At 43.5% G+C, this 27,530-nt stretch overlaps 1 protein-coding gene across 1 annotated transcript; it reads left to right on the plus strand.

The window, feature by feature from the left end:
- Positions 1-3,543: 3,543 nt before the first annotated feature.
- On the plus strand, positions 3,544-27,530 carry PARP14 (poly(ADP-ribose) polymerase family member 14). The gene is made up of 17 exons (XM_083702243.1): positions 3,544-3,844; positions 5,734-5,867; positions 5,963-5,996; positions 7,130-7,390; positions 8,545-8,781; positions 10,740-13,003; positions 14,137-14,373; positions 15,407-15,628; positions 15,804-15,876; positions 16,496-16,645; positions 17,018-17,080; positions 18,450-18,617; positions 19,963-20,169; positions 20,262-20,867; positions 22,095-22,240; positions 23,520-23,694; positions 25,174-27,530. Exons 1-17 carry the CDS (start codon positions 3,652-3,654, stop codon positions 25,458-25,460), a joined length of 5,457 nt encoding a protein of 1,818 aa, XP_083558369.1. The 5' UTR covers positions 3,544-3,651; the 3' UTR covers positions 25,461-27,530.

A 27,530-nucleotide genomic window follows, 5' to 3' on the forward strand; every position in this document is an offset into this window, starting at 1 on the left:
TCCACTTAAAGCACCACTCTCTTTCAAATCAGAACCAGTGAAGGCAGTGAAGGTCCTGTGTGAGTACCTGGAGGTAGTTGAGGATGAATGGCGGCTAACAGATTGAGGTTGAATCCTGACAAGACAGAAGTACTCTTTTTGGGGACAGGAAGCGGGCATGTGTGGAGGATTCCCTGGTCCTGAATGGGGTAACTGTGCCCCAGAAGGACTGGGTGCGCAGCCTGGGAGTCATTTTGGACTCGCAGCTGTTCATGGAGGCGCAGGTCAATTCTGTGTCCAGGGCAGCTGTTTATCAGCTCCATCTGGTATGCAGGCTGAGACCCTATCTGCCCACGGACTGTCTTGCCAGAGTGGTACATGCTCTAGTTATCTCTTGCTTGGACTACTGCAATGTGCAGTACATGGGGCTACCTTTGAAGGTGACCCGGAAACTACAACTAATCCAGAATGCGGCAGCTAGACTGGTGAGTGGGGGCGGCCGCTGAGACCACATAACACCAGTCTTGATAGACCTGCATTGGCTCCCAGTATGTTTCCAGGCACAATTCAAAGTGTTGGTGCTGACCTTTAAAGCCCTAAACGGCCTTGGTCCAGTATACTTGAAGGAGCATCTCCACCCCCATCGTTCTGCCCGGACACTGAGGTCCAGCACCAGGGCCTTCTCGGTAGTGGCACCTGCCCTGTGGAACGCCCTCCCACCAGATGTCAAAGAGAAAAACAACTACTAGACTTTCAGAAGACATTTGAAGGCAGCCCGGTTTAGGGAAGCTTTTAATGTTTGACAGACTATTGTATTTTAATATTTTGTTGGAAGCTGCCCAGAGTGGCTGGGGAAACCCAGCCAGATGGGTGGGGTATAAATAATAAATTATTATTATTATTATTTATAATATGCAGTTTTCCTCCCCTCCAAAATCAATTCAACTTTTCATAATCTAAAACACTTTCCTCTCTAAATTAAAAGGACAAAGTATTCCAACTAAAAGAAGAAAATGATTTGTTTCATTTGATCCAGGACACGTCACGGGCCAGTCCTGAAAATGTGGAGTAACGAACTCTGTTCATGTGTAGAGTACATCAGAGTAACTGCAGACAGCCTCTTATGTCTGAGATTAGGGAGAATAATTTTCAGGCAGTGTTAGAAACGGATATGAAAGTTAAGAGCTAAATGGTACCTTAAACTTAGGTTATGGGTGCAACAGCGGAACGTCTACAAGAATACAAAGCTGAAAATGAATTGCAGCTAAAATGTTATATTCATTTTTTACATAGTCTAGTCCTTCCCCTGCCCACCCACCTAATATTCCTAAGAGGGTCTCTTCTCCAGTCTTTAGGGAGTAGCTAGATGTGGGGAGGCAGAGAAAGGTCCTTTCCTTCCACTCTGCAGTTTTAATTGGAAATCTTAGGTGCAGTTCTGCGCCGAGCTCAGAAACTGCCCATGCTAATGAAATTCCCTGTCGCAAAATGCGCCTAGAACAATGGGAGTTTCAAACACTTGTTTCCAGGTTTGGGAGGATGTAGTGTGATATTTTGACAGGCATAGACCCCAGACTTCACCATTTTAGAAATTTACTGACCAGCTAACAAGCAAAAAATAATAGCACCAGCATTTTCCGCCAATCAAGATATTCTTGATTTAAGCTAAGGATTGACCTTGTTGTAAGCAGATTCACATCCCTTTTTCTGGAAATCCTCTGGACTTGCATGTCGCTCAGATCAGGCTTCACTGGCCCACTAGCTCCTGCAACTTATAATGAGTGGATGCAGGGAAATATGGTAGTTAATGCAGACTTTGTTTAGTACAAGCTATCCATAGTTTTAGGGACGCAGGTGGCGCTGTGGGTTAAAGCCTCAGCGCCTAGGACTTGCCGATTGAAAGGTTGGCGGTTCGAATCCCTGCGGCGGGGTGCGCTCCCGCTGCTCGGTCCCAGCGCCTGCCAACCTAGCAGTTCGAAAGCACCTCCGGGTGCAAGTAGATAAATAGGGACCGCTTACCAGCGGGAAGGTAAACGGCGTTTCCGTGTGCGGCTCTGGCTCGCCAGATGCAGCTTTGTCACGCTGGCCACGTGGCCCGGAAGTGTCTCCGGACAGCGCTGGCCCCTGGCCTCTTGAGTGAGATGGGCGCACAACCCCAGAGTCTGTCAAGACTGGCCCGTACGGGCAGGGGTACCTTTACCTTTACCTTATCCATAGTTTTAGGTTGGAATTAGTTGAGTGGTTTTATTTTATAAAATTGCTTGACATTCTCTTAGAGATGTGCCCCAGTTATCCTAGTGGAAGAACAAATACTGGTTACAATACCAGGACCGGAGACTGTTTTATGAAGACATGTTTAAAGGTAAAGGTACCCCTGACCGTTAGGTCCAGTCAAGGACGACTGGGGTTGCGGCACTCATCTCACTTTATTGGATGAGGGAGCCGGCATACAGGTCATGTAGCCAGCATCACTAAGCTGCTTCTGGCGAACCAGAGCAGCGCACGGAAGCGCCATTTACCTTCCCACCAGAGCGGTACCTATTTATCTACTTGTACTTTGATGTACTTTCAAACTGCTAGGACATTTTAGTTCAGTCTATTTAAATTAAGGCTCCAAATAAACACCCCAATTTCACAACACCACATTCACGTGATTTATTGTAATCAACAGGAAACATGAACTTAAAAATCATCACATTGTATTCAACACAACAATGTTCCATCAGTACAAGGACTTCTTTGTGTTCTCCCCCACCCCGCACCCTTCACATTTGTTCTGGGATATTCTCAACTATCCAGAGCAGATTTGGGGGCACTCAGCAGGAGGAAAGGGGAGAAGTGTCCTTGCCCTAGTGATAATCATTGCCCTAGTGTATAAATTAATTTGAATGCAGCCCAGAATTGAACAAACTACAGACTCTTAAAGATGGATCTTCATATTTATACATATGAAATCACAGTTGCCCACATGGGATTAATAAAACTTGTTACTCAGTCTATAATTGTTTTCTTAAATGCATATGGGCATTTTTAATTTGTTTAAAATAACTAAACAAATCCGTAAATCATTTTGCGGGATTCCGGAATGAATTTAAACTACACTTCAGAAGCAGCTGTCAATCTTGCTCTCTCTCTCTCCCCCGCCCGTCCGCCCCACTCCAAGGCTGCGCGCTCTTCCCTTGCCATTACCAGCAACTGGCACTCCAATAAATACATGTTCTACCCAGAGGTAGAACACGAAATTAAAATGATTTTTTTAAAAAAGGTGATGCGGGAAGAAAAGTCTGAAAGCTGTAACGATGAGGACGTCGAAAACTCTGCTCCAACGTAGTGTTAATCATACCCATCTATGATACAGCTCTCCAGTTACCGTTTTGGGGCACCAGCCTCCGCTTTGGTCGGCTGTTTTTTGCCTCTCTCCTTTTTAGCCTTTTTAGCAGCCAAATATCTGATTCTACTTTACACTCCAGCTGTCACTGGTTTGCTCGGGTTTCTTCCTGGAAAACACCGGAGGCAAGGAAGGGGTGGCCAGGGTCGGGTTGGAGGCGGAGGGAACCACCCACCGGCCCTTCCCTTTTCCCCAATATCGCGTCACAGCCAAGAAAAGGCTCGGGAGCGGCGCCCATATAGGAAAACGAAAATGAAAGTGGCGGCTCCTCGGCCACTCTCGGCAACATGGCGGAGGGGAGGAGGCCCTTGTCTCCATTCGCCGTGCGGGTGCAGGCGGATTGGGGGACCCCAGAACCCCCCAAACAGCTGAGAAACAAACTTTTGCTCTACTTCCAGAGCCGGAAGAAGTCGGGAGGCGGAGAGTGTGAGATCCAGCTGCAATCCGGGCAGGTCTTGGTTTGCTTTGCTAAGGAAGAAGGTAAGAGGGGGGGGGGGGGAATTCCCCTTCTTTTCCTGGGACTGGTGCTCCCCCTCGATGCATTTGCAGGACGATTCCAGAAAGTAGCTTTGCTGCTTTCTTGGGAGGGAAGGGGGGCAAGTTGTTATGTGCCTTTAATAAATATTAAAAAGAAGGGCGTTCCCGCATAGGAGACACCAAAATAGGGGCTTCCGGTTTAGTCACGGTAAACTGCTTTAACAGCGCCATTCTGTGTAAACTGAAGCTCCTCACTGTGTCTATTGGGTCTTATTCCTTGGGTTGCAATCTTAAACCTACTCCCTAAGTCTGTAAAAAGTAAAGGTAAAGGGACCCCTGACCATTAGGTCCAGTCGTGGCCGACTCTAGGGTTGCAGCGCTCATCTCGCTTTATTGGCCGAGGGAGCCGGCGTTCAGCTTCCGGGTCATGTGGCCAGCATGACTAAGTCGCTTCTGGTGAATCAGAGCAGCGCACGGAAACGCCGTTACCTTCCCGCCAGAGCGGTACCTATTTATCTACTTGCACTTTGACGTGCTTTCGAACTGCTAAGTTGGCAGGAGCAGGGACCGAGCAACGGGAGCTCACTCTGTCATGGGGATTCAAACCGCCGACCTTCTGATCAGCAAGTCCTAGGCTCTGTGGTTTAACCCACAGCGCCACCCGCGTCCCCCTAAGTCTGTAGCTAAGCCTAATAACGTAAAAGTGAAACCCCTGGCAATCCTGACAGAAGCTGTCTTGTGATTAACCAGGGGCAAGAGTCCAGCAAGTGGCCTGTGAGATAGAAACAGCTCTACTCAGTGGCATAGCGTGGGTTGTCAGCACCCGGGGCAAGGCAAGTAATTTGCACCCTCTAACCCGTGGATTTGCACCCCCTAACCCATGGATTTGCACCCCCTAACCCCCAGATGTTGCGCCCGGTGCGGCCGCCCCCCCTGCACCCCCCACGCTACGCCACTGGCTCTACTAGACAGGAGTAGTACAGCACAAGGGAAATATGGATTATGTGGGGCAGCTGGTGTGAGGGGAGGGATATTATCCTCTGGGACATCTTTGTGCTCGCTAAGGAACAAAGGCTGAAAATGTGTCCCCTCTTTCGTCGTTATGTAGACATACATAAAACAGTTCTGTTAATTAAAATGAAAAACAAACAAATGTACCAATAACCACCTTCACTTTCTGAATAGCCCGTACTCAGCAAATTGAAGGAGGAGAAAGAGATAAAGAACCACAAAAGGAAGGAAACTGGGGCGTTAGCCACAAGATACATAGAGAAATAAGCAAAACAAAATAATTGGAAGTCAAAGAGGTTTCAGACTAGGTATGACTACATATCCCCACACCAATATAATTCCATTAGTTCTGTGCCTGTTGAGTTCAGAATTTTATCATGTGGTGGAGTTGATTGCATCCCTGTTAGATTAAATAATTCTATCCCCAGATCAGGATTTATCACCCAAATTCCATTGAAACTGATGTTTGACCTTCGGTGTCTGGTCACTCAAAACAGGAAGGCTGGCTCACATCAGTCATGAGTCCAAATACTAACTGTGGAATTAAAGAAGATACACACCTTATTTATTTTGGCGTGGAGAGGGATCGCTTAGTCATTATGAAACTGACTGCAAACAAAACCGCTTGGTCCTTTCTCTTTGCTGCCTGAACATAGCCACGAACATTTCCAGAATCTCTACAGCGACAGGGAGCCAAAGACCTTCTAGCCTCTGGCCCCTATCAGCTCCAGTTAGGATGGCCCATGTTCCATGTGGATGATGGGAGTTGTAGTCTGGCATCTGGATGGTTGCAGGTTCTCCCATGCCTAACCAAGGAGCAGTAAGCCAGCATGGTGGTCACTCTGTTATTATGATGACAGTAATTTATTTTTTTGTTTCAGTGAGGCAAAGGGTTCTTTCCAAAGAGACCCATGAACTTGACCTAGAGGGAAAAGGAACATTGAAGCTGGTGGTCACACAGCATGAAAAAACGGCCAAAGAGAATGTGCCTAAGAAGGAAACTGATCATCATCAGGTATTAAGGCAATATTTGACCTGGTGGAATCTAGAGCTCTGAAGCCAAGATGTTCACCAAAGCAACAAATCAATATACTGTTGTTCTCTTTTTAGGCTTCCAGGGGAGAAGACGTGGCAGAAGAGACTGGTATGGTGGTTCTCTTTCAGTATCATTATCATGCCAGGGGCAGGGGTGGGTGGGCTTTTTTACCCAAAGGTGTGGTGGGTATTTTTTGTTCTGTTTTTACAGAAAGAAAGCCCAGGCAAGCTCACTGAGGCCACCATTCTCTCTTCCTACTTCTAAGCCAATGATTTATATATATGTAATGATGATACTCACCCTGTCTTCTGGGGCTCGGACCACATTCTTTGTGACACACACACACACTATTTCTCTGGTGATGGTTCTCAAAAATAAGGAAGCAAGATGCAAAAGCAGCTCCACAGACAGCTAGGACTGCAACAAAATGGGGGTGCCTTTTTTGTTCTGGGAACTTGTAGCCTGGAAAGAAACAATTGGAACATTCCCAGAGCAATAAAAAAATGGTGGGTGGGTGGAATGGGACCTCCCACTTTCAGAGCAAGGATAGAAAAATTTTGTGCTTCGCCAGTTTCTTCCATGTAAAAAATAAAATAAAATCTGCAGCCCAGATGAATTATTATTATTAGTATTCATTCATTCATTCATTCATTTAATTTCTGTACCGCCCTTCATCTGAAGATCACAGGGTAGTCTACTGTATAAATAATAACACGAAATACCTACAAATACATTCCATCAGGGCTTTTTTTCAGCTGGAACTTGCTGGAACTCATTCCGGCACCTCTCAGGTGAGCGCCATTGCCATTCTAAGAGAACGAGGGAGGCATTCATGGTGAGTTCCAGTACCTCTTTTTCTAGAAAAATAGCACTGCATACCACAAACACATTAATTTCTTACTTAATTTCTGACTCTTCAAGAGACATGCTTTTTTCAGGGTTTATTTACTAACAATCACAGATCAATACAGTAAGTTTCTTTTTCTTCCTTTAGTTAGCTTCTGCCCAGTAATTTGGTGATTTATTCTGGTTTGCTGTGAGCATAGTTCCCTCAGTAAACATTATGGGCTTGGGTAGAAGCATATTAATGGCTGCTGGAACAGTATTTAACACCACCTTACACAAAAAAGAAGAGGATGTAGATTAAGGTTAAATCCCAGAAAAATAGTTGGCACACTGTTCTGTCTATGCTGACAAACACTGAGTAGTTGCATATTTTAATCGTTTTTTTCTCAAATCAGATGTGCAGCGAGACTTGCAAAAAGAGGGCATCAAAGCAAACAGATCGACACATGAAACTCCCTGTCACAAGGAGGATAATCTCACCAAATCCCACACCTCTTCCCGTGTCATTCTTGAAAATGTTGAGGAATATTTCGAGAAGCCTGATGTCTTAAATCTGCTGGTAGAGAATATCAGTGGACTCTCAGAAGGAAGTGATTTTGAGATTGAACTGATAAGTGAGAGAAATGCTGCAGTGATAACCTTTCAGCAAAGTATCGGTAAGAAATGGTAACTTCATGTTGCTTGACAATTTCACATTGGGAGAATTGTTGGCGTTGATTCCTTTTAAAACAATTCCATTAAAATACCTGTGAAGTTCACATACTCTCGGCTTCTCAGGTTACTGGTCTGTTTTTGGAGCATTCAAGATAAAAGCTTGATCCTAACTGTAGTTAAAAGTTTATGTAAATGGCCTTTCCCAACTTGGTGCCCTCCCCATACATTGGTCTGTAATCTTAATCATACCTGGCCATTGGGCTATACAGGCTGGGGGTGATGGGAGTTGTATTCCAGGTTGAGGAAAGCTGGTGTAAACACATGTTTGCTACACAGTTTCTTTCCAGAAGTATTCCAAACTGCACACTTTCCCATTTCCGTTCCTCTGAATACTTAATTAATGGTTAGTCCACTCCTTTCCATTTCAGTGTAAAAGTCTTTGCTTGTCACTACGCTGCAGGTGTACGCAGGTGTACGCAGTACGCCCACAGATGCTCATCCAGCCCCTTTCCCCTCCCAACTTTCAGTTTTAGATTACTCTGTTCATGGCAGATGGGCGAAGTATAAATAATAAATTCTTACTCTTATTCTTATCTTGTCTTGGTCATGCCTTGGTTCCTGATTTCTTTGCACTGTCTGCGGTTGCTCTTTAAAGAGGAACAAAGGATAGCACTGAGGAATCTGAGACTCACTGAGTAAAGTTGTAAGGCTGCAGGTCCACTCAGGGACAGTCGAATTCAAAAAATCTGTAGGGATTGGCTAGCTCTTCTAAAGATGAAGTGGCTGAAGGTTTTTCCTTTTCTTCCAGAAAAAAGAAGGCTTTGCTGCTGCTAGAGGCACCAGCTTGGTTGCCCTCAGCCCCTTTGTAATTCTGGGTAGAATGGAAACAGCGTTGCGCTATGATGTAGCATTATCTGGCAGGGTCTTTTTGGTGGTGGGGCATAATAATTGCTCCTGTTGGTGACCTCAGCTGTTTTGTCTTTAAAGCTAAACTTACCTGAAATTTCTTAAGATTCCTATCCCCCCGTCCCATGCGCCAAACCAATTTTGAGCAATAACAACAACAACAACAACTGTGAATGACAGTAACATCTGTGAATGATCACAGTAGAGCAAGAAATAATTGCCTGATAAGACTTTTGCCTTTTCTTTTCAGATGCTGCAAATTTTGTATCCCAGTGTCACAGGAGCATCAGGTTTAAAGAATTCAAAATTACTGCCAAGCTTCTTGAATTGACGCAGACGATCAAAGTTGAAAATATCCCGTCAGGAGTGCCCAAAGATTATTTAATTCTCTATTTTGAAAGTTCAAAGCATGGAGGAGGACAAGTGTCTAGTATTCAAATGTCACCTGAGGAGAATTCAGCCATCGTTACTTTTTGTGACCACCAAGGTAGTGTATTCTATTTTTGTAGGTGACTGAAAAAACAAAACAAAAGTGGGATGGCTCAAAAGCAGGAGCTCTGTTAATGGCTTCTTGAAGATTGAGGCGTTGGTGGATTTTAAGGTCATAAAATAATCACAACTGTCATTCACAAGTCAAGGGAAGAACTGTACTGTATTGATAATCCAAATGGCAGGATCAGCAGGGGAGGTAGCACTAGAATGGTGATGAACCATAGGCCTGGAAAGTTTTAACCTTCCAAGCCTTCCAGGGCACCCCCAAGCATGTATTATGGCAGGGATGGGGTACCTTTTTTGGCCAGGAGGACCAGGTCCTTATCAGATCCTATCCTCATGGGCTAAAGTTGACAAGTGGGTGGGGCTGCTTGCGTGTCCATCATCTCACCTTGCAATGATGTCAGGTGATTGGGCCCTTGAAAGCATGCACAAAGCACTTTGTGTCTGGACTTCAAAGCATCACGCAGGGCTTGCAAAGAGCCCTGGAGCTGCTTTGAAGCACCTGAGGCTTTCTTTTCACCTGCGGGTATCTTTCCTGTGGAGAACTCAACTGTGTGGCCCATCCAGCAGTCTTCAGCTCTGTTGCACGCCAGCCTGCTCTCCTTTGCCTCTGTACTACTGGAAGCACACTTTAAGGGTCACAGTTGTGCGTTGGCAGCTGCATCTCTTTGCCCCCCCCCCATAGAATAATATACCACTGGAATCGTTCCTCCACTTTGGATTAGGCCTGTGTGCTGAATCTGTTGAGCCAGAGTGTTCTGTTTACCACAGCCTCTGACACAGAGAAGTGCTTTCTCGTTCAGTTGTGATCTATTAAGAACAACTCAGTGCTTTCTTTCAGCTTTTGAGCAGAGAACATTGCATAATAATAACAATGATTTATTATTTATACCCTGCCCATCTGACTGGGTTTCCCCAGCCGCTCTAGGCAGCTCCCAACAGAATAAAAATGTGAAAAAATATCAAACATTAAAAACTTCCTGATACAGGGTTGCCTTCAGATGTCTTTTAAAAGTAAGATAGCTGCTTATTGCCTTGACATCTGATGGGAGGGCATTCCACAGGGCGGGCACCACTACCAAGAAGGCCCTCTGCCCTGTAACCTCACTTCTCGCAGTGAGGGAACCGCCAGAAGGCCCTCGGAGCTGGACTTCAGTGTCTGGGCAGAACGATGGTGGTGGAGACGCTCCTTCAGGTATACTGGACCAGGGCCGTTTAGGGCTTTAAAGGTCAGCTCCAACACTTTGAATTGTACTCGGAAACGTACTGGGAGGGTACATTGCTTATAAGAGAGTGAGAGAGACAGTAGTTCCCCCTATCCCAGTTGATTTATTTCTCGAAACTTCATCTTCTATCAGTGGCTACATATTTCTAGAACATTTCATGATAATAGTTTCCTGGTTTCTTACTGACTCATACTAGAACTGCAAGGGAAGGTGGGGAGGGGAATCAGTTATTAAGTCCCCTCACCAGCAGCAGTGCTTTCAGCTAACCCAACAAAATGGTTTAATTTCAGCTAATCCAAGAAAAGGATTTAATATGAGCTGAGAATCAGAACCTGCTCAGTCCGCTGCTCAGTCACAGAAATATAACCTTTGAGCATGAGTGTTTCTTTCACTACCAAGTTGCTAACAGTCGTGTTTAGGAGAACAAAGGAGAGAGTTTGTGAACAAAAGCAGCACGAAAGGCAATAAAAAGGTTGTGTTCATCTCACAGTTATCTAGGAACTGTGGTTTATAGTTGAGCCAGTTGTGCTCACTTTGCTTTTCCATGCTTTCACTGTAAGGAAACAAAGCATGAACTGTTTCTGTAAGGATTACAAGCCATTGGGTATACTTTCAAGTCATTTCTGAGGCAGCCATCTTTGAGTGGTCTATGCATTTGAGGGATTTGGTAGAATATTAAGTGTGTTTTATTTTAATTTTTTCCTCCCCCCCCCCCCTATTTTAGCTGTGCAGGCAACATTGGAAAAGCAGCATTTTTTTGACAATCAACCAGTTTCAGTTTATCCATACTACGATTCTTTAGATATGGTTTTGTATGGAAAGGAGAGGGCTGAAATCAAGATGCCAGACCCCGTCAGAGTCCCCTTAGATCCTTATATCTGGCAGTTTCTACAGGGGAAGGACGGCCTGGTCCAAGAAATAAATCAAGAAATGGCAAAGTGTCACAGTGAGCTAACGTGGCCTCAGGCGACTTGCAAACAGCCAGAGGTTGTGATACACCCTTCAGCTGCCTTATCTAAACAAGGAAGGTCAATGAGGGAACTGATCAAGACTTGGAATGATAAAATTTCTATGGAGTTTACACGCATCATGTCCAAGTTCAAGGCTGTTCAATGCAATACCATCCCAGCAGCATGGCCTACCATAGAAAACAATTTGATAAAGGATGTTTTGGCAATTTGGGATGTTTCCAAAGAAACAGTTACCCTCGCCGGTTTTGTATTTACTGTGGACGGTGTGAAGAAATCGATAAACGAATACATGGAAAATTTGACCAAAGATGCAGAAAGAGCTAAGCAAACTATACGTGAAACTTTGGCAGTCACCCCGGGGAAGTATGCTGTTCTGCATCAAGTTTTGCTTGAAGAGAATGTCTATAAAGAGAACCCAGACCTAAAGTTCTCTTACGATACATCAGCTGAGATGGTGCAGCTGAGTGGAATGGTTGCGGAAGTCTATAAGATGAAATGTGCCCTACAGGAGAAGCTGTATAACATAAAGGAGAAAAAAGTCAACGCCCCCCCTGCAATATTTCAATTCCTACAGCATGCAAATAGCAGAAAGGTAACAGTGATCATATTTGGTGCAAATAAAATTAATGCCTGCTATGAACTTCAGTATGATTCTGTAGCATTATTCGGATATCTTGATGACAGTCTCTTGAAAGCAGAGGAGCAAATGATGAGAAACCTAGCTCATAAATCTATTACTTTGATGAACCGCGAACTCGTCAACAAAAGGGAATGGAAAGAACTCACTGAGCGATTGCATAAGAAGCACAATTCTGTTGAGGTAGCTTTCGTAATTGATGTTTGCCTCACTTTGGAAGAAGAGGCCAAAGTAACCATTGCTGGTTATACAAAAGCTGTAGTAGATGTTTATCAGGTGCTTTCTGACTTCATTGAAAAAAACACACAAATTCGAAAAGTAATCCCTGCCAAGGCTGTGGCCGTTGTGCAGTTTATGGAGAAGGAAAAGGGCAACGTTTGGCAGAATCTGAGGAAGAATGGCCTGAAAATCAATTTTGGGCAGCAAGCTCAGGAGAAGAATATTGTCCTGAGTGGGGCTAGAGCAGATGTGATGAAAGCAGCTGCTGTGGTTGAACAAGAGCTGGCTTTACTGCATTTTGTTATCGTGTCGTTTGATAAACCGGGAGTGAAAAATTTCTTCAAAACCCGGGAACTTACCTACATTACTGAAGCAAAGCAAACCTTTCACTGTTTGATCAGGTTGCAGAAAGAAGGAGAAGATAAAGGAAACTTTGATGAAAAACTAGGGCACCCTCACGCTAAAATAATTTTAAAACATGGTGTTGTGGTAGAGGCTTATAAGGGTGACTTGACCCGTTCCTCAGTTGACGTTGTGGTCAATGCATCTAATGAAGACCTGAAGCACATTGGTGGCCTTGCAGATGCTCTCTTAAAAGCAGCCGGCCCACAGCTGCAAAGTGAGTGTGATGACCTAGTCAGGAAGCATGGACGTTTGAAGCCTGGCCGTGCAATTAGAACACACGCTTGGAACCTGCCATGTAAAGAAGTGATCCATGCAGTTGGGCCGAGGTGGAACAGTTCAGAAAAAGAAAAATGTACACGACTGTTAAAGGAGGCTGTGAAGCGAAGCTTAAATCTGGCAGAAACATATAACCATCGCTCCATAGCCATCCCTGCCATAAGCTCTGGGATTTTTGGGTTTCCATTAGAAGAGTGTGCCCATACCATTGTAACATCCATTAAGGAACACTTGGAAGAAACCACTGAGAGTGGCTGCCTGAAACAGATCTGCCTTGTGGATGTGTCAGATAATACAGTCCAGGCTCTTGCTGATGCTTTGAATGAAATATTCGGAGAGGGGTCACCCAAAACCAAATTACTGCCCAAACCCAAATTACTGCTCAATCAGCCCAAGGAAATGGGAGAGAACGTTCATGTGGTGACTTCTGCTGAAGGTGTGAAACTCATACTTGAGGAAAAAGGCATTGAAGATGCAACGGTAAGCATGTGAAATGACCCACAAAGCATTTTTCCAAATGCATGTTGAACTTCTCTTTTTGTTTTTAAATAGACAATTACAAATTAATTTGAATTGTAAAGCTCTTGTTAAAACAGGTGTGGCCAGCAGAGTGCCCTCCACATACAAGTCCCTGCAGCTCTGACCAGTGGACATGCGCCGCTTGAGAGTTCAACAAAATTTAAAGGGCACCATACTGGTTACCCCTAGGAGATTTTTAAACTGGGTTGTCCAACATGGCTCCTGGAGGCACACATTCAGAAGCTTTCCATGGTACCCAGAGGATATCCTCTATGTGCTGAAATTAGGCTTGAAAGAAGCATACTGTTTTATTATCCATTGCATTTATATACTGCCTTTCTGCCAAGGCACAGAAGGTGGCTTACAATTTTAAAGGGCTAAAACAAGTGATATAACGTTTGAGGTTGGCTGAGGGAGGTTGGCTGAGGGAGGAGTCACTCTGACTGGAGCAGGGCCTGAAGTTGTCTGTACCTGCCTCCCTTTGCCCTCTTCTTCCTCCTCAAAGCGCAGATGGCATATTGTAGCCATTAGAGTAGGTTGTTGTCAGGGTGGATGTAATAATAACAGTTCTTCTGTTTTGCAAACATGCCTATTTGCTCCAAAAACCAAAATGTCATCCTTATGTTCCATTATTTACAAGGCTGTTTTCCTTAAAGAGATGATGACTTGGAATCAGAGATTAGCTTTACTATGTTTGGTTTAGAAAAAAAGCAGCCCATATGACCTGGGGATAGGGAACAAAAGACTACAAATTGCATTTATTTTATGCTAACCAATACAAAATAAGTGCATGGTGTTCAGTGATCTCATCCACAAATAAAAAATAGCTTTGCATGATGATGATGATTAAAAACCTAGTGTTTACAAATATGATGGTTTGCTTGTTGCGGATATTCCTGCTCAAATTGGACTACTGAATAATAATTCACGATGGTCATCTGTGACCGATGACAACATAATAATGTCTTGCTGGCTCTTGTCTGTGATCCAAGAGTGGTCAGACGCCCCTGGAAAATTTACAAGCAAGGCATGACTATCTGTGGCTTGATATATGTAACCCCCTTCAAGTATTTTTATGAGTGTTATGGTTACAGACCGACGTTGTCGTGAGCAGTATTGGAACTGATCTGAAGCTTGGTGTGGGTCCACTTTCCAAGGCTGTGCTGCAGAAGGCAGGACCAATGCTCCAAGCCCAGTTTGATCAAGCAATCCAAAACCAAGGTGCTCAGGGCAGCTGTGTGATCCAAACAGGCGGATATAACCTGGCCTGTTCCATTGTGCTCCATGCCATCATTCCCCAATGGGATGCCGGAAAAGGACCTGCAATTCAGGTAATTGCTTCATACCCTTGACCACATTAATTGTAGTGGAATGTAAAATACACAAGTCATATGTTCTCCCACCCCACCCCGGGGACTCACAACAGCCCCAGCTAAGACGATCTCGCAAGTAAACTGGTCCTGAGTTGTTTTGGGGATTTATATACAATCAAACTTTGGTTCCTGAACGGCTTAGTTGCCAAACATACTGACTCCCAAACACCGCAAACCCAGAAGTAAGTGTTCCAGTTTGCAAACATTTTTTTTGGAACATCTGACGCGGCTTCTGCTTGAGTGCAGGAAGCTCCTGCAGCCAATCAGAAGCTGCTCCTTAGTTTTCGAATGATTTGGGAGTCGAACGGACTCCCGGAATGGATTAAGTTTGAAAACCAAGGTACCACTGTACTAATAGCAACACCTTGAACTTGGCCCTAGCAAATGGGCAACCTGCAGATCTCTTGAGCACAGGTACTGTTTGCTGGCAAGGCCTCAATCCTGTCAGCAATTATGTACAGCAATCCTGTCAGCAATAGTACATCAATCTGCGCTAACTGCAGCTTCCAGGTGAATTGCAAGGGAAGCCCCACATAATAGAGCACATTGCAGTAATCCAGTCTTGAAGCATCTGGTGCATGGACTACTGTGGCCAAACAGATGCATTAATTACAGTTGGTGAAAGGCACTTTTAGCCACAGAAGCTACCTGAGCCTTTGGTGACAGAGATGCACCCAGAAGCACCCCAAAACTGCTAGCCTGGTAGTGTGGGCCATGCTGAGCTAGGCGGACCAGTGGTCTAAATATATGGCAGTTTCCCATGAACCTTTCCAGTGTTGCTTGAAGCACCTTTTCCACAGCCCACCTCTGGCTACTAGAACTGAAGTGCTCATAATGGAGTATTATGAGTTAAGGTTGGGGTACCTAGCTTGGCACAGGGTTTGAACATGCCCTTAATGGTATATTGATAATGCACACAAGGAGGAGGCAGATGTTCTGGCTTGAATGGCTAAAAATCATATCTGAAGATACCTGGGTGTATATTTTACAGAAGCTTAAGGATATTGTGAGAGAATGCCTGGAGAACACTGAACGGCTGTCGTTGAGCTCTGTCTCCTTCCCAGCGCTTGGAACAGGAGGTTTTCACTTTCCAAAATCTGAAGTTGCTAAATTAATGTTTGAGGAGGTGCTTCAGTTCAGTAGCAGGAAGAATTTGAAGTCCCTTCAGGAAGTTCGGTTTCTCTTGCATCCAAATGATAAAGACAACAAACAGGTAATGTGATTGCTTTCCTGTCTTGTTCCAAATGTTGGTTTGCAAATACTATACTTCATAATATTAAGTCATGTTTTGTCTCCAGTTCTAGAACTGTGTTCTGTTCCTACATGGGGGGGGGGGGGAGAGTCGGGTCTCAGAAACCTTGTGGGTAACGCTTTGGTTTTCTTTCTAGGTCTTCTTACAAGTGTTCTCTCAAGCTTCTGGAATTTCCATGGGTGTTCCCCCGAGTGATGGAGACAGTACAGGCAAGTTGACTTGTTAAGTTGCAGCCGAATTCTGATCTCTCCGGCCCTCTTTGATGATGAATAAACAGCTACATGTGAAAATGAATTTGGACTGTGGCTCTGGGGGAGGGATTTTAACCCCATTTCCCTTTCCTCTTTTGAAATTGCCTACCTCTTAGGGAGCTAAGAGGAGCTTCAGTCAGGGAAACATGAAAGAATTGTTGGCTCCTACTTCCCCACTCCAAAATACCTCTCTTCAGAAGCTGCTACAGTGCTACCTCAGTTCTCGAACAAAATCTGTTCCGGAAGCCTGTTCGGCTTCCGAAACTTTCAAAAACCGAGGCGTGGCTTCCCATTGGTTGCAAGAGCTTCGTGCACTCAGCAGAAGCCGCGTCGCACATTCGGGTTCCGAAAAATGTTCAGAAACAGAAGCATTTACTTCTGGGTTTCTGGCGTTTGAGAACCGAAACGTGTGACAACGGAGGTGTTTGGGAACCGATGTTCCACTGTATTAACATTTTTAAAAATTGTGTTAGTTCCTGGTTACTGATCTTTGTGTTGCTTCAACCTTCATCTTTTGTAGCAAAATGAACAGTTTTCTGCATTGGTTAAATTCTCCTGCTTCTTTGTTCACTCTCAGGTTTCTTTGGGCCTGTTTCAACCCCTAGTTTGGGAATTCATGAAATGCAGATTGGATCAGTTCTATTTCAGATAGTAACAGGAGACATCACAAAGGAAAATACAGATGTAATTGTAAACTTAACAAATGCAACATTTGATTCCCAATCAGGTACTGAATTTCAGTTAATTTATCTATTGTCCTGAATTTATGTTGATGATGATTTAACTGGGAAATAGGAAAAAGCATTTTAATATGCAAACACGTTGCTGGATACGTGTGTGTATGTTTGCGACATCCACTCAGATAGCTGTAAAATGGTATTAGAAGATGGATTTTATCTAGCGTCACTATACTACACTGGTTCAAACTATAGTATACCTATAATGCAATGTCTAATGTGATTTCTGTTTGACAAGTTTGACATGTAAGTTATAGAGATGTAATTTTAAGCATTTGTTGGTGTTACTTGCAAAAGTGAGCTGAGTTTTCAATAGCTTTTATTACCTACAGTAATAAACTGTCTCCCTCTGATTTTTGAAGGTGTCTCCAAAGCAATTTTGGAAGGTGGCGGACCTCAAGTTGTAGCAGAGTGTGCGCTACATGGTATGACACAACAAACGGTCCCATTCAGTTAGATAATAATATTTAAAGTTCTTTCATAGAGAGGAACTGCTTATGGCTCATTGTAGATTTGATTGTTTCCTAATCAGCTATTATAGGGAGTGGGGTTATTGGGGCTAGATGAATCGTTATGCTGTATAATATGCAGTTGTAACCTGTAGTTTCTCGGTGCTGGCAAGATTCTAGTTATCACAAGATGTGCATTGGCACATTCCCAACTAGAAGGATGTTGCATGCTAGCACGAGAAGCAGAATACTGTTGCCTACTGCATAATACTTAAAAAGTATAATGGGGAGGGATGCAGTGTGTATGATGGTACCCACACTTGAGTTGGCCTGACTTTTGGGGGGCATCTGCTGACAGAGGAGAAAGTGTACCTTATGCATCAGGGACAACCATTCTCAATTCCCTAAATATGATCTGGATGGGGCATCTCATATCCTTCTTACACAGAGCTCTGGATATTATACACTTGTTTCTCTTCTCTTCTCTTTCAAAAACATAAACCAGTGTGCAATAGCATGCAGCTGAAAAAACCATCTAGGTACACAATAGGGTGATCTATTACCAAATATTTGTGCTGTAGGGCATAGCTTTTAATGAAAAGTAAGTTTTATCTATGCATGCAATGCTTTTGGATCCCAGTTTTCTGCTATTTTGTGGCAGGCCAAGGATAGCCATTTTCAAAAGTCTGGTGACTTAGGCAATTTTCAGCAGATTTGCCAGGGATCTCTTGGCATACTCTTCTTTTGGCTAGAAAACCTGAAGTCAATCAAATGCTAAGAGATGTCTGTAATAACACAGGGCCCACCATACACCATACGTTTTGATCGACATTGGAAGCCAATGTTATTTGCGGTCATTGCCTTTTCCTTCCGCAAATTCTCTTAACATTCACAAAGGATTTGGTGGGGTTGGGAAGCAACCTCTCAGTTTCTGTGTGCTTTAGAGACACTTGGAAGCAGCTTCTAAATGACTCCCAAACCCAGTGGTACACAAATTCCAACTGACTTTGTGGCAGGTGGGTGGGATGGCCAGGCTCAATCTCACACTATGTGTTTTGCTGTGGACCGCTTCCGATCTCTCTTTGGCAGCTTCTGACCTTTCCTAACTCCTGGCACTGAATGTGAGTGAGCCTGGTACAAAATGAAATGTATGTTCTCTGTGCACATAGCCGGAAAATGTATTGGAGGTATCTACCCAGCATGCAACGGGACCCCCCAAAATATGGGCAATGTGCAGAGAAAACCCGCTTTGCTTGAGACAATGAAGGGCAGACAGTTGCCAGAAAGAGATTCCTAGTTAAGTATGAATATACAGGTTGTCATCCTTTTTTCTTTCTTTTTTTAGGCTCACAGTCTCACAATGGATTTATAACAACACAAGCTGGCAATCTGGTCTGTAAGAAAATAATCCACCTTGCGCCCAATTCTGATACCAAAAATCAGATCTCCCTAGTGCTCCATGAATGTGAAGCAAAGAAGTATACATCTGTTGTCTTCCCTGCAATTGGAACAGGTTTGCAAATAAGGTTTCATTTAAGGAGTGAAGGGCAGAATTCTAGTGGAAAGTTTCACCTATTCTTAGGTCACTGTCGTTAAGGCATTTGAGTTCCTGGAATAGATTTCAACGGCAATGCTAGTGGGCTGGCTGCCCATACACTGCCAGGCCAGGTTCGAGGTTCTTGCATTAATTCATAAAACTTTAACCAACTTGGGTGCAGGATACCTTAAGGATCACCTGCACAGTTCATATCCACCAAGAGCCACATGTTCAATATTGCTCGATCATGCAGGCAATGCTGGGATCTTGAAATACCAACAGAATATCCAAATAACAAATAACTGATGACAACAAAGGTCCACATTTAAAGCAGCATAATTAATGGAAAAACACCATAGTCTCTTAAACATAGAAGATTATAATTAAAAATACAATGCAATACAATAAATAAATTAGGGCTGCCAACTTCACCCCACCCACGCTTTGTTCCTGTGCCCTCCAAGAACTGTACGACAGGCAGAACTTCAGCGTTAAAACCTTTTCGTAGCATGGAAATGCACTGGTGGAAACAACTTCACATTTTGAATTTCTGCCTCTGTCCAAGGCACGGGAGCCTTGTGTAGGGAGGACTAGGTGGCAACATCCTTCCTTTTCCTTTCATTCTGTTTGGCACCATTGCTTTTCTGCTGTGCTTTCCCACCTCCTCGTTCCAGAAATGGCAGAGGGTTGCTGCAGCCATAAGGGCTTGCACACTTGCATTCTGGTTACCATACTTTTCCGTGTATAAGACTAGGTTTATTTCCTTAAAAATCATGGTAAAAAGTGGGGGTCGTCTTATACCTTGGTAGCGCATAGGGTGGACGTTTGATTTGTTGCTGCCGCAGCTGTCAACAACTATTATACGTGTTATTGGTTGCTGCATGAATGGGTAGTGGTGAAATTTCCTGAAATTTCTGTCCCCCAAAATAGGGAGCATCTTATACATGGAGGCATCTTATACACGGAAAAGTACAGTAATTTGGAAGAATGTTTTCTGTGGGGAGAGCAGGGAGACTTGTGGTCTAACCTGTCTGCTGGCCATATGGAACTTGTGATGGGCATTTGTTTCGCCTCATTAAGGTGCTCTTTTTTAACATCAGATGCGGGGGAAGGAAGGAGCTATGGGGTTTACTTCTTTGCTCAGGTGATTATTACTTGTCAGCCATGTTGAACCGGTGGAAGGAAATAGGACCTTCTATATTTTAAAATGAAAGTGCAGACACTTACACTAACACCTGTTTCTGTTTTCTTTTGTGAGATGAGCAGCCCCTCTCCATTTTGTGCATAATGCATTTATTCTTCTCTGTTGTGTTGTATACAGGCCAGGCAGGGAAGAACCCAGCAGATGCAGCTGATGACATGATTGGTGCAGTTGCTGACTTTGTGGGCAAAGTACCACTGCAATATTTGCAGATGATCAAAATAGTTATTTTCCAGCCGCATATGCAGAATGCTTTTTATGCCTCTATGAAAAAGAAAGAAGGTGCTGCATTACCTACCTCTAAATCTGTGTTTTCTATAATTAAAGGTAAGTGCAGAAGGTTATATCCTTCATATTCCTGGCACAATGTCTTGTAATATTTGTTTGGCATATTTAACAGAACGTCTCTTTCTATGCAGATTTTATCTCTGGTAAGAAAAAAACCCCTGGAAAGAAACGTCAGTTGGTTGTGGAAACCAAGGTGGAGGTTGCCGTGTTTGAAGTCTGTGGTGAAAGCAAAGAAAATGTTCAGGAGGCCGAGTCCTGGTTAAAGAAAATGATTCTTCGGGAACAGACAGAAAAGCTTATCTCTGATGAATCAATAGATTTATTTGGTGATGAAGAAATTAAGGAACTGAACAACCTCCAGAAAAGACTGCATATTGCCATTCAGCTGGAAAGAAAGCAATCTCCACCTTTCATTCTCGTATCGGGCATTCCTCGTGATGTCCTGGAAGCCTACTCACAAATTGATGACCTGGTCAAGAAAATTAAACGTGACCGAGAAGAGCAATCCAAGGCAGAACTTGCTCATAATTTGGTCGAGTGGCAATATTCCACAAAAGGGAATGATTTTGCGCCTTTTGACAAGTTAAGCAATCTTCATTTGGAAGATGCTAGAATGAGTAAGAAAAACACTAAGGTCCAAATTCTCGGAAGGAGCTACACAGCAGACACCAGAAAAATGTGTGCTGTGGATGGCCAAGGAAAAACTGTAAACATTAAGCGCATTGTAAAGGAGGAAGGTAATGAGGGGCTTAACTAATCAAGGCCTAGGTTAGTGCCTGTATTCCTTTTGGGTTTGTTGGATTCCCAATAGTGCAGGGATGGGGAACTTTTTCACCTCAAAGATTGTTTTCCCTTCTGGGGGCCACATGCTGGTTTGGCATCACCAAAAGCAAGAGTGGGCAAAGCAACAAATGTATGTAACTTTTACCTCTGTCCAGTGGTCTAGTTTCTGCACTCACTCACCTATTCCTCCCTATCCTCCCTCCAGAGAGTCAAGAGGCCTTATCAGAGCTTAAGGACCACTTTCTATCCTAGCAAAAACATTTGGAATGGGAAGCGGGGTGTGGCCTGGAAGGAGAGGGTGTGGCCTGGGGAGAGTTCTGAGGGCATGGAGTGTGGCATTTGGTCACTAGGCTTGAGGTTCCTTGCTACTTGGTTGGTGAATGTGACCTCACCAAAATACCTCCCTCAGGAAGTAACAGCAAGAATCAGCTGGAAGGGATGTGGTGGCAGTTGATGGCATGAAACAGTAGATGCCTTCATAGCCCAAATTCCCAAACTCCAGAGCTTAAAACAAAACAAACCTCTATACAGCGGTCCCTCTGGTTCCATACGTTTCAGGTTACAGATGCTTCAGGTTACAGACTCCGCTAACCCAGAAATAGTGCTTCAGGTTAAGAACTTTGCTTCAGGATGAGAACAGAAATTGTGCTCCAGCGGCAGCAGGAGGCCCCATGAGCTAAAGTGGTGCTTCAGGTTAAGAACGGCTCTCCAGAACGAATTAAGTACTTAACCCGAGGTACCACTGTACTTATGCACATCTTTAATTTGTAATGTCAATGTCGGGTCACCAGTGGATTGAGGCTGTACCCGTAAAGTCTTCCCTCGGCACCTCCAAGGCCTCTCAGCCCTCATTCTCACTGTTCCCTTGGACATACAGTGGTGAGGGCATTTACTTTTTTTCTCCTTTGAAAAATCCATAGAGCAGAAGGAGGAAGCTGCAAGAGTGCCACTCTTTCCTATTTCCTCTTTCAACTGTTTGTATTTTCTAAGCCTCAGATTAATTTTACCGGGTCCAACTTTTACTTAGATCACTTGGAAAAAAGTTTGTGTGTTCATGTTTTCACTCTTTTTGCCTCTCAGGGTGGGGGTGAAGGGTGTTGACCCAAGGGAAGGGGAGGGGAGGGACCAGAGCGGATGGCTCCTTCAGCACACAAAAATCCAAATGTGTTCACCCTTTGCAGGCGGACCGTCAGTACCTGTCCCTACACAATGGGAAGATATGAAGGGACATCGTGTCAAGATGGTTTTGCTGCAACCTGCAACAGCAGAATACAAAGAAGTTGAAAAGAAATTCCGGAGTAGCTGCCCTGCAAACAAAATAGAAAAGGTGCGGTATGTTAGAGGCAACAAGCTTGGGGAGCATGTTCCCCTTACAAGCATGCATCATTGAGTTGTATCGAAATGCTGTACAACGTAGTCAGATCCTCGTGTAATATCCAGACACATAATATGTCCATGCAACTGAAGAGTGTGCATGCGTAAAAGCTGTCATAGTTAGGATATCCCCTTTCCTCCAGCTACAATTCCTATTTACATTCAGTTATATGGAATAACTGTCATTTGCCCTCCACATTGTCTCTGAAGCTGGGAATAGGAGCATTATTTCCGTTCACATAAAATCAAGCTACTGAGCTTAGTGATGGGTTAAGCTTGCAAACCAGGCTTCTCAGCCTTGTGTTTGCTGAATAATGGCACCTCTTTCAGGGAGAAGCAGCAGGTGTGTTTCTTAAGCATTCCCCACCTACTGATTTTCCTCTGTAACACTTGGATGATGACAGGCCTGCTTGGTGAAGAAGGTTGGTAGTGGGGATTAGTGGTAGGGAGCGGGTGGCGCTGTGGGCTAAACTGCTGATCTTCTTGGGCTTGCCGATCAGAAGGTTAGCGGTTCAAATCCGTGCGACGGGGTGAGCTCCCGTTGCTCAGTCCCAGCTTCTGCCAACCTAGCAGTTTGAAAGCACACCAATGCAATTAGATAAATAGGTACCGTTGCGGCAGGAAGGTAAATGGCGTTTCCGTGCACTCTGGCTTCCATCACAGTGTCCGGTTGACCACATGACCTGGAAAACTATCTGTGGACAAACACCAGCTCCTTCGGCTTGAAGCGAGATGAGTGCCACAATCCCATAGTCGCCTTTGACTGGACTTAACTGTCCAGGGGTCTTTTACTTTCTTGTTCCCTTCTGTTGCTGTTTCCCTGTAAATGCCACCCCTTTATGTTATCAAGCATGGGGTTTGGAATACAGTGGTACCTCGGGTTACATACGCTTCAGGTAACATACGCTTCAGGTTACAGACTCCACTAACCCAGAAATAGTACCTTGGGTTAAGAACTTTGCTTCAGGATGAGAACAGAAATCGTGCTCCGGCGGCGCGGCGGCAGCAGGAGGCCTCATTAGCTAAAGTGGTGCTTCAGGTTAAGAACAGCTTCAGGTTAAGAAGGAACCTCCGGAATGAGTTAAGTACTTAACCCGACATACCACTGTATGTGCATGTTGACATAGTGTGTAGTTGTGCCCTTTTAATGTTCCAACGAGACCTATAATCTGTTTTTACAACCAGATACTGTCTTTTTCTTTTTCTTAATCTCTTCTTTGCAATTTTTGTAGATTGAGAGGGTTCAGAATCCTTACCTTTGGAAATCCTACCAACTCAAAAAGCAGGATATGGATAAGAAGAACAGCCATAACAAAAATGAACAGATTCTATTTCATGGGACTCCTGCTTCCACGGTGACCCCCATTAACCACACTGGATTTAATCGCAGTTATGCTGGAAAGAACGGTAAGTCAATCTGAAATTAGGTAACTTTATAAAGGAATGTGATAGCGAGTGTGATTTGCAAACCGCTCTAAAAAGCAGATAAAGAAATACCTACGATTCAGTAAAGTGGTACCTCGGGTTCCATACGCTTCAGGCTACAGACTCTGCTAACCCAGAAATAGTGCTTCAGGTTAAGAACTTTGCTTCAGGATGAGAACAGAAATCGTGTTCCGGCGGCATGGCAGCAGCAGGAGGCCCCATTAGCTAAAGTGGTGCTTCAGGTTAAGAACAGCTTCAGGTTAAGAACGGACCTCCAGAACGAATTAAGTACGTAACCAGAGGTACCACTGTAGTGAATGATCCCTTCTATTATCAGAGTGGGGAACCTGCGTATTGCCCCCATCAAGTTGTTGGATTCCTGTTCCCATTAGACTCAGCCAATATAGCCGGGTCAGTAATAATGGGAGTTGTAGTCCAACAACATCTGGACAGCCACAGGTTTCCAGGTTTGAAAAACCTTGCTTTCTTATAGCCAAATACCTTTTAATGTCTTTTCAGAAATTAGTCTTGCTATTTTGAATAAGACTTTCATACCATTGTAAGTGCAAACAGGATACTTAGACTATATACAAAATATTATTTCTGAGAGGCAATGATGGGGTGGGAATTCCCATTGCTGCTACAGTGGTGCAGGGCCTGATTCTGGGTCATTAGCTCATACATGGAAGCAAAAGAGGTGGAGAGACTTCAGTTGGAACACCTTTGAGAGATTCAGTGGAGAATTCTGCCTTAAAATAAAAACAAAAGGAGATGTTGGCTGAAGTATTGGAAAGGAACACATTGTATAAAGAAACAAAACATGTGCCCATGTGGGAACTGTGGGTAACATGTATGCCATCTTGGTTCCCAGATGGAGGAAAAGTGAGATATAAACGTAAGAAACGAAGTAAATCCCTCTTCCAGTTGATGTGTTTTTATACAAGACATTTTTCTATTTAAGGATAAAAATGGTTAATGTACCTAAATTTTTGCCTTCGAAAGCAGGAACTTGTAATAATAGTAATAATAGACAAAAGTAATAAAATAATAAAATAAAAGTAGTAACAGTAATAGTAATAATATAACATATTCATATACTACCTTTCTCCCAAGTTGTGATTCAAGGTGACTTAACAATATTTAAAAGCATCATTATAAAATAGAATTAAACTAGTTAAAAGACAATAGTGAAAATACATCAGAACACATATAAAACCAGAAATTAAAACACAGAATGCCCTCAGAGCACAGACCAGTGATCAGCATCATCAGACCTTAGTTTTCAAAGGCTGTCAGAATAGGAAGGTGTTAGAATGTGTGTGTTTTCATTTATTTAATAGAATAAGCTGCTTGTCTAGTGTATCAGATAGCTTTGCAGATTAAATATGGTTGTAATGCCTTGCATTAGTTTTCTAAGACATTAATATTTTCTGAGATGTTTCTTTTTTTTTTTGGCCTCAGCTGCAGCGATTGGAAATGGGACCTATTTTGCTGTTCATGCAAGCTATTCTGCAGGTGATACATATTCCACACCAGACGCCAATGGTAGCAAATATATGTATCTTGCTCGGGTTCTTACTGGGGATTATTGCACCGGAAAACACGGACTGATTACTCCACCACCAAAAAGCATAGGAGGCGTTGAAATTTACGACAGCGTGACTGATGACACGGCTAAACCATCCATGTTTGTCATATTTTATGATTCTCAGGCTTACCCAGAATACCTTATTACTTTCAGAAGATAAATTTCTTTTGCAGCCGAAGACCCATTGTGCTGCCCCTCCCCCCGATAATCTGAAAATGCTTTTTAGAAATTACTAGTTTTTGAAATTTCTGACTAATTGGTTTAGCTATGCCTTCCAAAGACTCAAATAATTTTGACTGATATCTAGTAAAGCTTGTGACACGCGTTTTGAAAGTGTGCTTGAAGTCAGGCAGGGTTTGTACAACTTGGTAACTTTAGTGTAGGTAGAACTGACTTAAACAGAAAATGCTGAAATTAAAATAGGGTGGGTAATATGTTAGAACCATGTGTGCTGTCATCTCATAAAGGCAATGGGTAAAATATATCAAGGGTGGTCTCCGATGTCTGCCTTTCCCTATACATTCTTCAATGTTCTACTCAGTTTGGGTGGAACTGCGCATTGCACATGGATACAAGCCTCATTGACTGTTGCTTCCAGGGATAGCAGTTGCAGCAGGGCAGAGAACCTCCTCTTTGCTCAGTGCCCTTTACAATTGCATCTTCTGTCCAGTCCCTTTCCCTGCTGCTCTCTATAGAGTTGGAGATGTGTTTGCTCTAAAAAAAAAAGATGGTTAAGAAATAGCTTTTGTTAGTGGGCTGGTGCAGTAGCAGCAGAAGTTACAAAGCAGCCAAGTAGAGCTTTGTAATGTAGGTACATCCTTACTATCTTTGCTAGTTCTCAGGAAATTCTGAGTGTCACCACTGTGCCTCTCATCCACTTTTTCAGATTGTTGTGCCTATTTGCAGTGACTTGTCTATGCCGTTCAGATCAGCAGCCTGCACTACCTATGCACAGTGGCAAATCATTTTTCTCAGGTACTTAGCAGGCAAGAATGTACCTATTTCTGGAGACATTTTTAGCAACGAGCTTTTTCTTAAAACGAAAAGGCCCGTATGTATTCACCGCAAGAGTTTCCTCTGAAAGTACTTTATGCCCTCTCTTCGCTTGCTGGTTAGCAGGGAATTAAATGAAAAAAGAGAGGTCCTTTGATATATCAGGGACAGACTGTTGAGTAATGTTGCCGAATGACCAGAAAAAATACCTAGCCTGGGGTTACTTCTGTGTCTTTGGCAGAAATCAGCACGTGAGGCGCTTCACAGTATGAAAATTATCTGCACATCAAACAAAGGCCTAATCTTAAGAGAATGGGACATTTTTAAAGGGTAATGGATGATTCTTACATCTGAGGCTTTAGAAAACAGTTCAGCCTCCTGTGAGAAAGCATAAGAGGGCGAACAAGGAAGAGAGTACATTTCTAGTAATGTGTACGTCCAAGTGCCAATATGCATATTATGCAGACTACATGAGAAGCAACCATCTCTGCTTGTAGATACCTGAACTCTCATGTCAGTCGGCAAATAAAGCTGAAGGGCATTGCTATCAAGAAGAGGAAAGAAAACACTTCTCAAGCTGTGGCTTTTTAGCAGCTTCCAGCGGTGGCTCTAAGAAGTTTTGATTCTGTATGTTTGGGTATGCATAGAGTATGGTGCCCTTTCACACTACAGGTGTGGCTTTTGTTCTTAGCAATATTGTTTTATATGGTGTACACATGAACTAATGGAGTTGTCAGACTGAACTGCCAATTCACATCCCTGTTTACAGTTCTCTCTGCATCTATATGGGCATACATACTGCCACCTTAGTCAATGCTTCACACCTTTTGCCATAATAAATTTGCTGGACTTTAAAGTATCGCACAAACATTCATTGCTTCTTCTTAGCAGCCAATATCCCTTGCTATTATTTTCAGCTGCTAGGACAAAATTAGAAAAGTGCTTAGCTAACTCAAGGTAGATCATTGGGGGCAGACAGCACTAGGCCTAGGAAGATGCTTAAAAGGTGTTCACAGCAGTCTTTAAATCTCTCTCTTTATATTCAGCCCAATAGCTGCCACTCGCAAAATTGTTAGCTTTCTTCTGCTGCCAGGTTATACCATTGTGTCATTAACTAATTTTGGTTTTGTCATATTTCAAATGCCTGTATTATCATGTGATTTCTGCTACTGCGACTCTCCTTAAAATTAGTTCTAATCTTGCCTCGCATGTAAGTTTATTAAAGGTTATAAAAATG

The sequence above is a fragment of the Podarcis gaigeae genome, assembly GCF_964106915.1.
Source record: "Podarcis gaigeae genome assembly, chromosome: 1".
Classification (NCBI taxonomy): Eukaryota; Metazoa; Chordata; class Lepidosauria; order Squamata; family Lacertidae; genus Podarcis; species Podarcis gaigeae.

Coding starts and splice junctions, on each gene's coding strand:
- PARP14 (XM_083702243.1), top strand. CDS start 3,652: ATGGCGGAGGGGAGGAGGCCCTTGTCTCCATTCGCCGTGCGGGTGCAG. Junction 8,782..10,739: donor TACTTTTTGTGACCACCAAG/GTAGTGTATTCT, acceptor CCCCTATTTTAG/CTGTGCAGGCAACATTGGAA. Junction 16,646..17,017: donor AACATTTGATTCCCAATCAG/GTACTGAATTTC, acceptor TGATTTTTGAAG/GTGTCTCCAAAGCAATTTTG.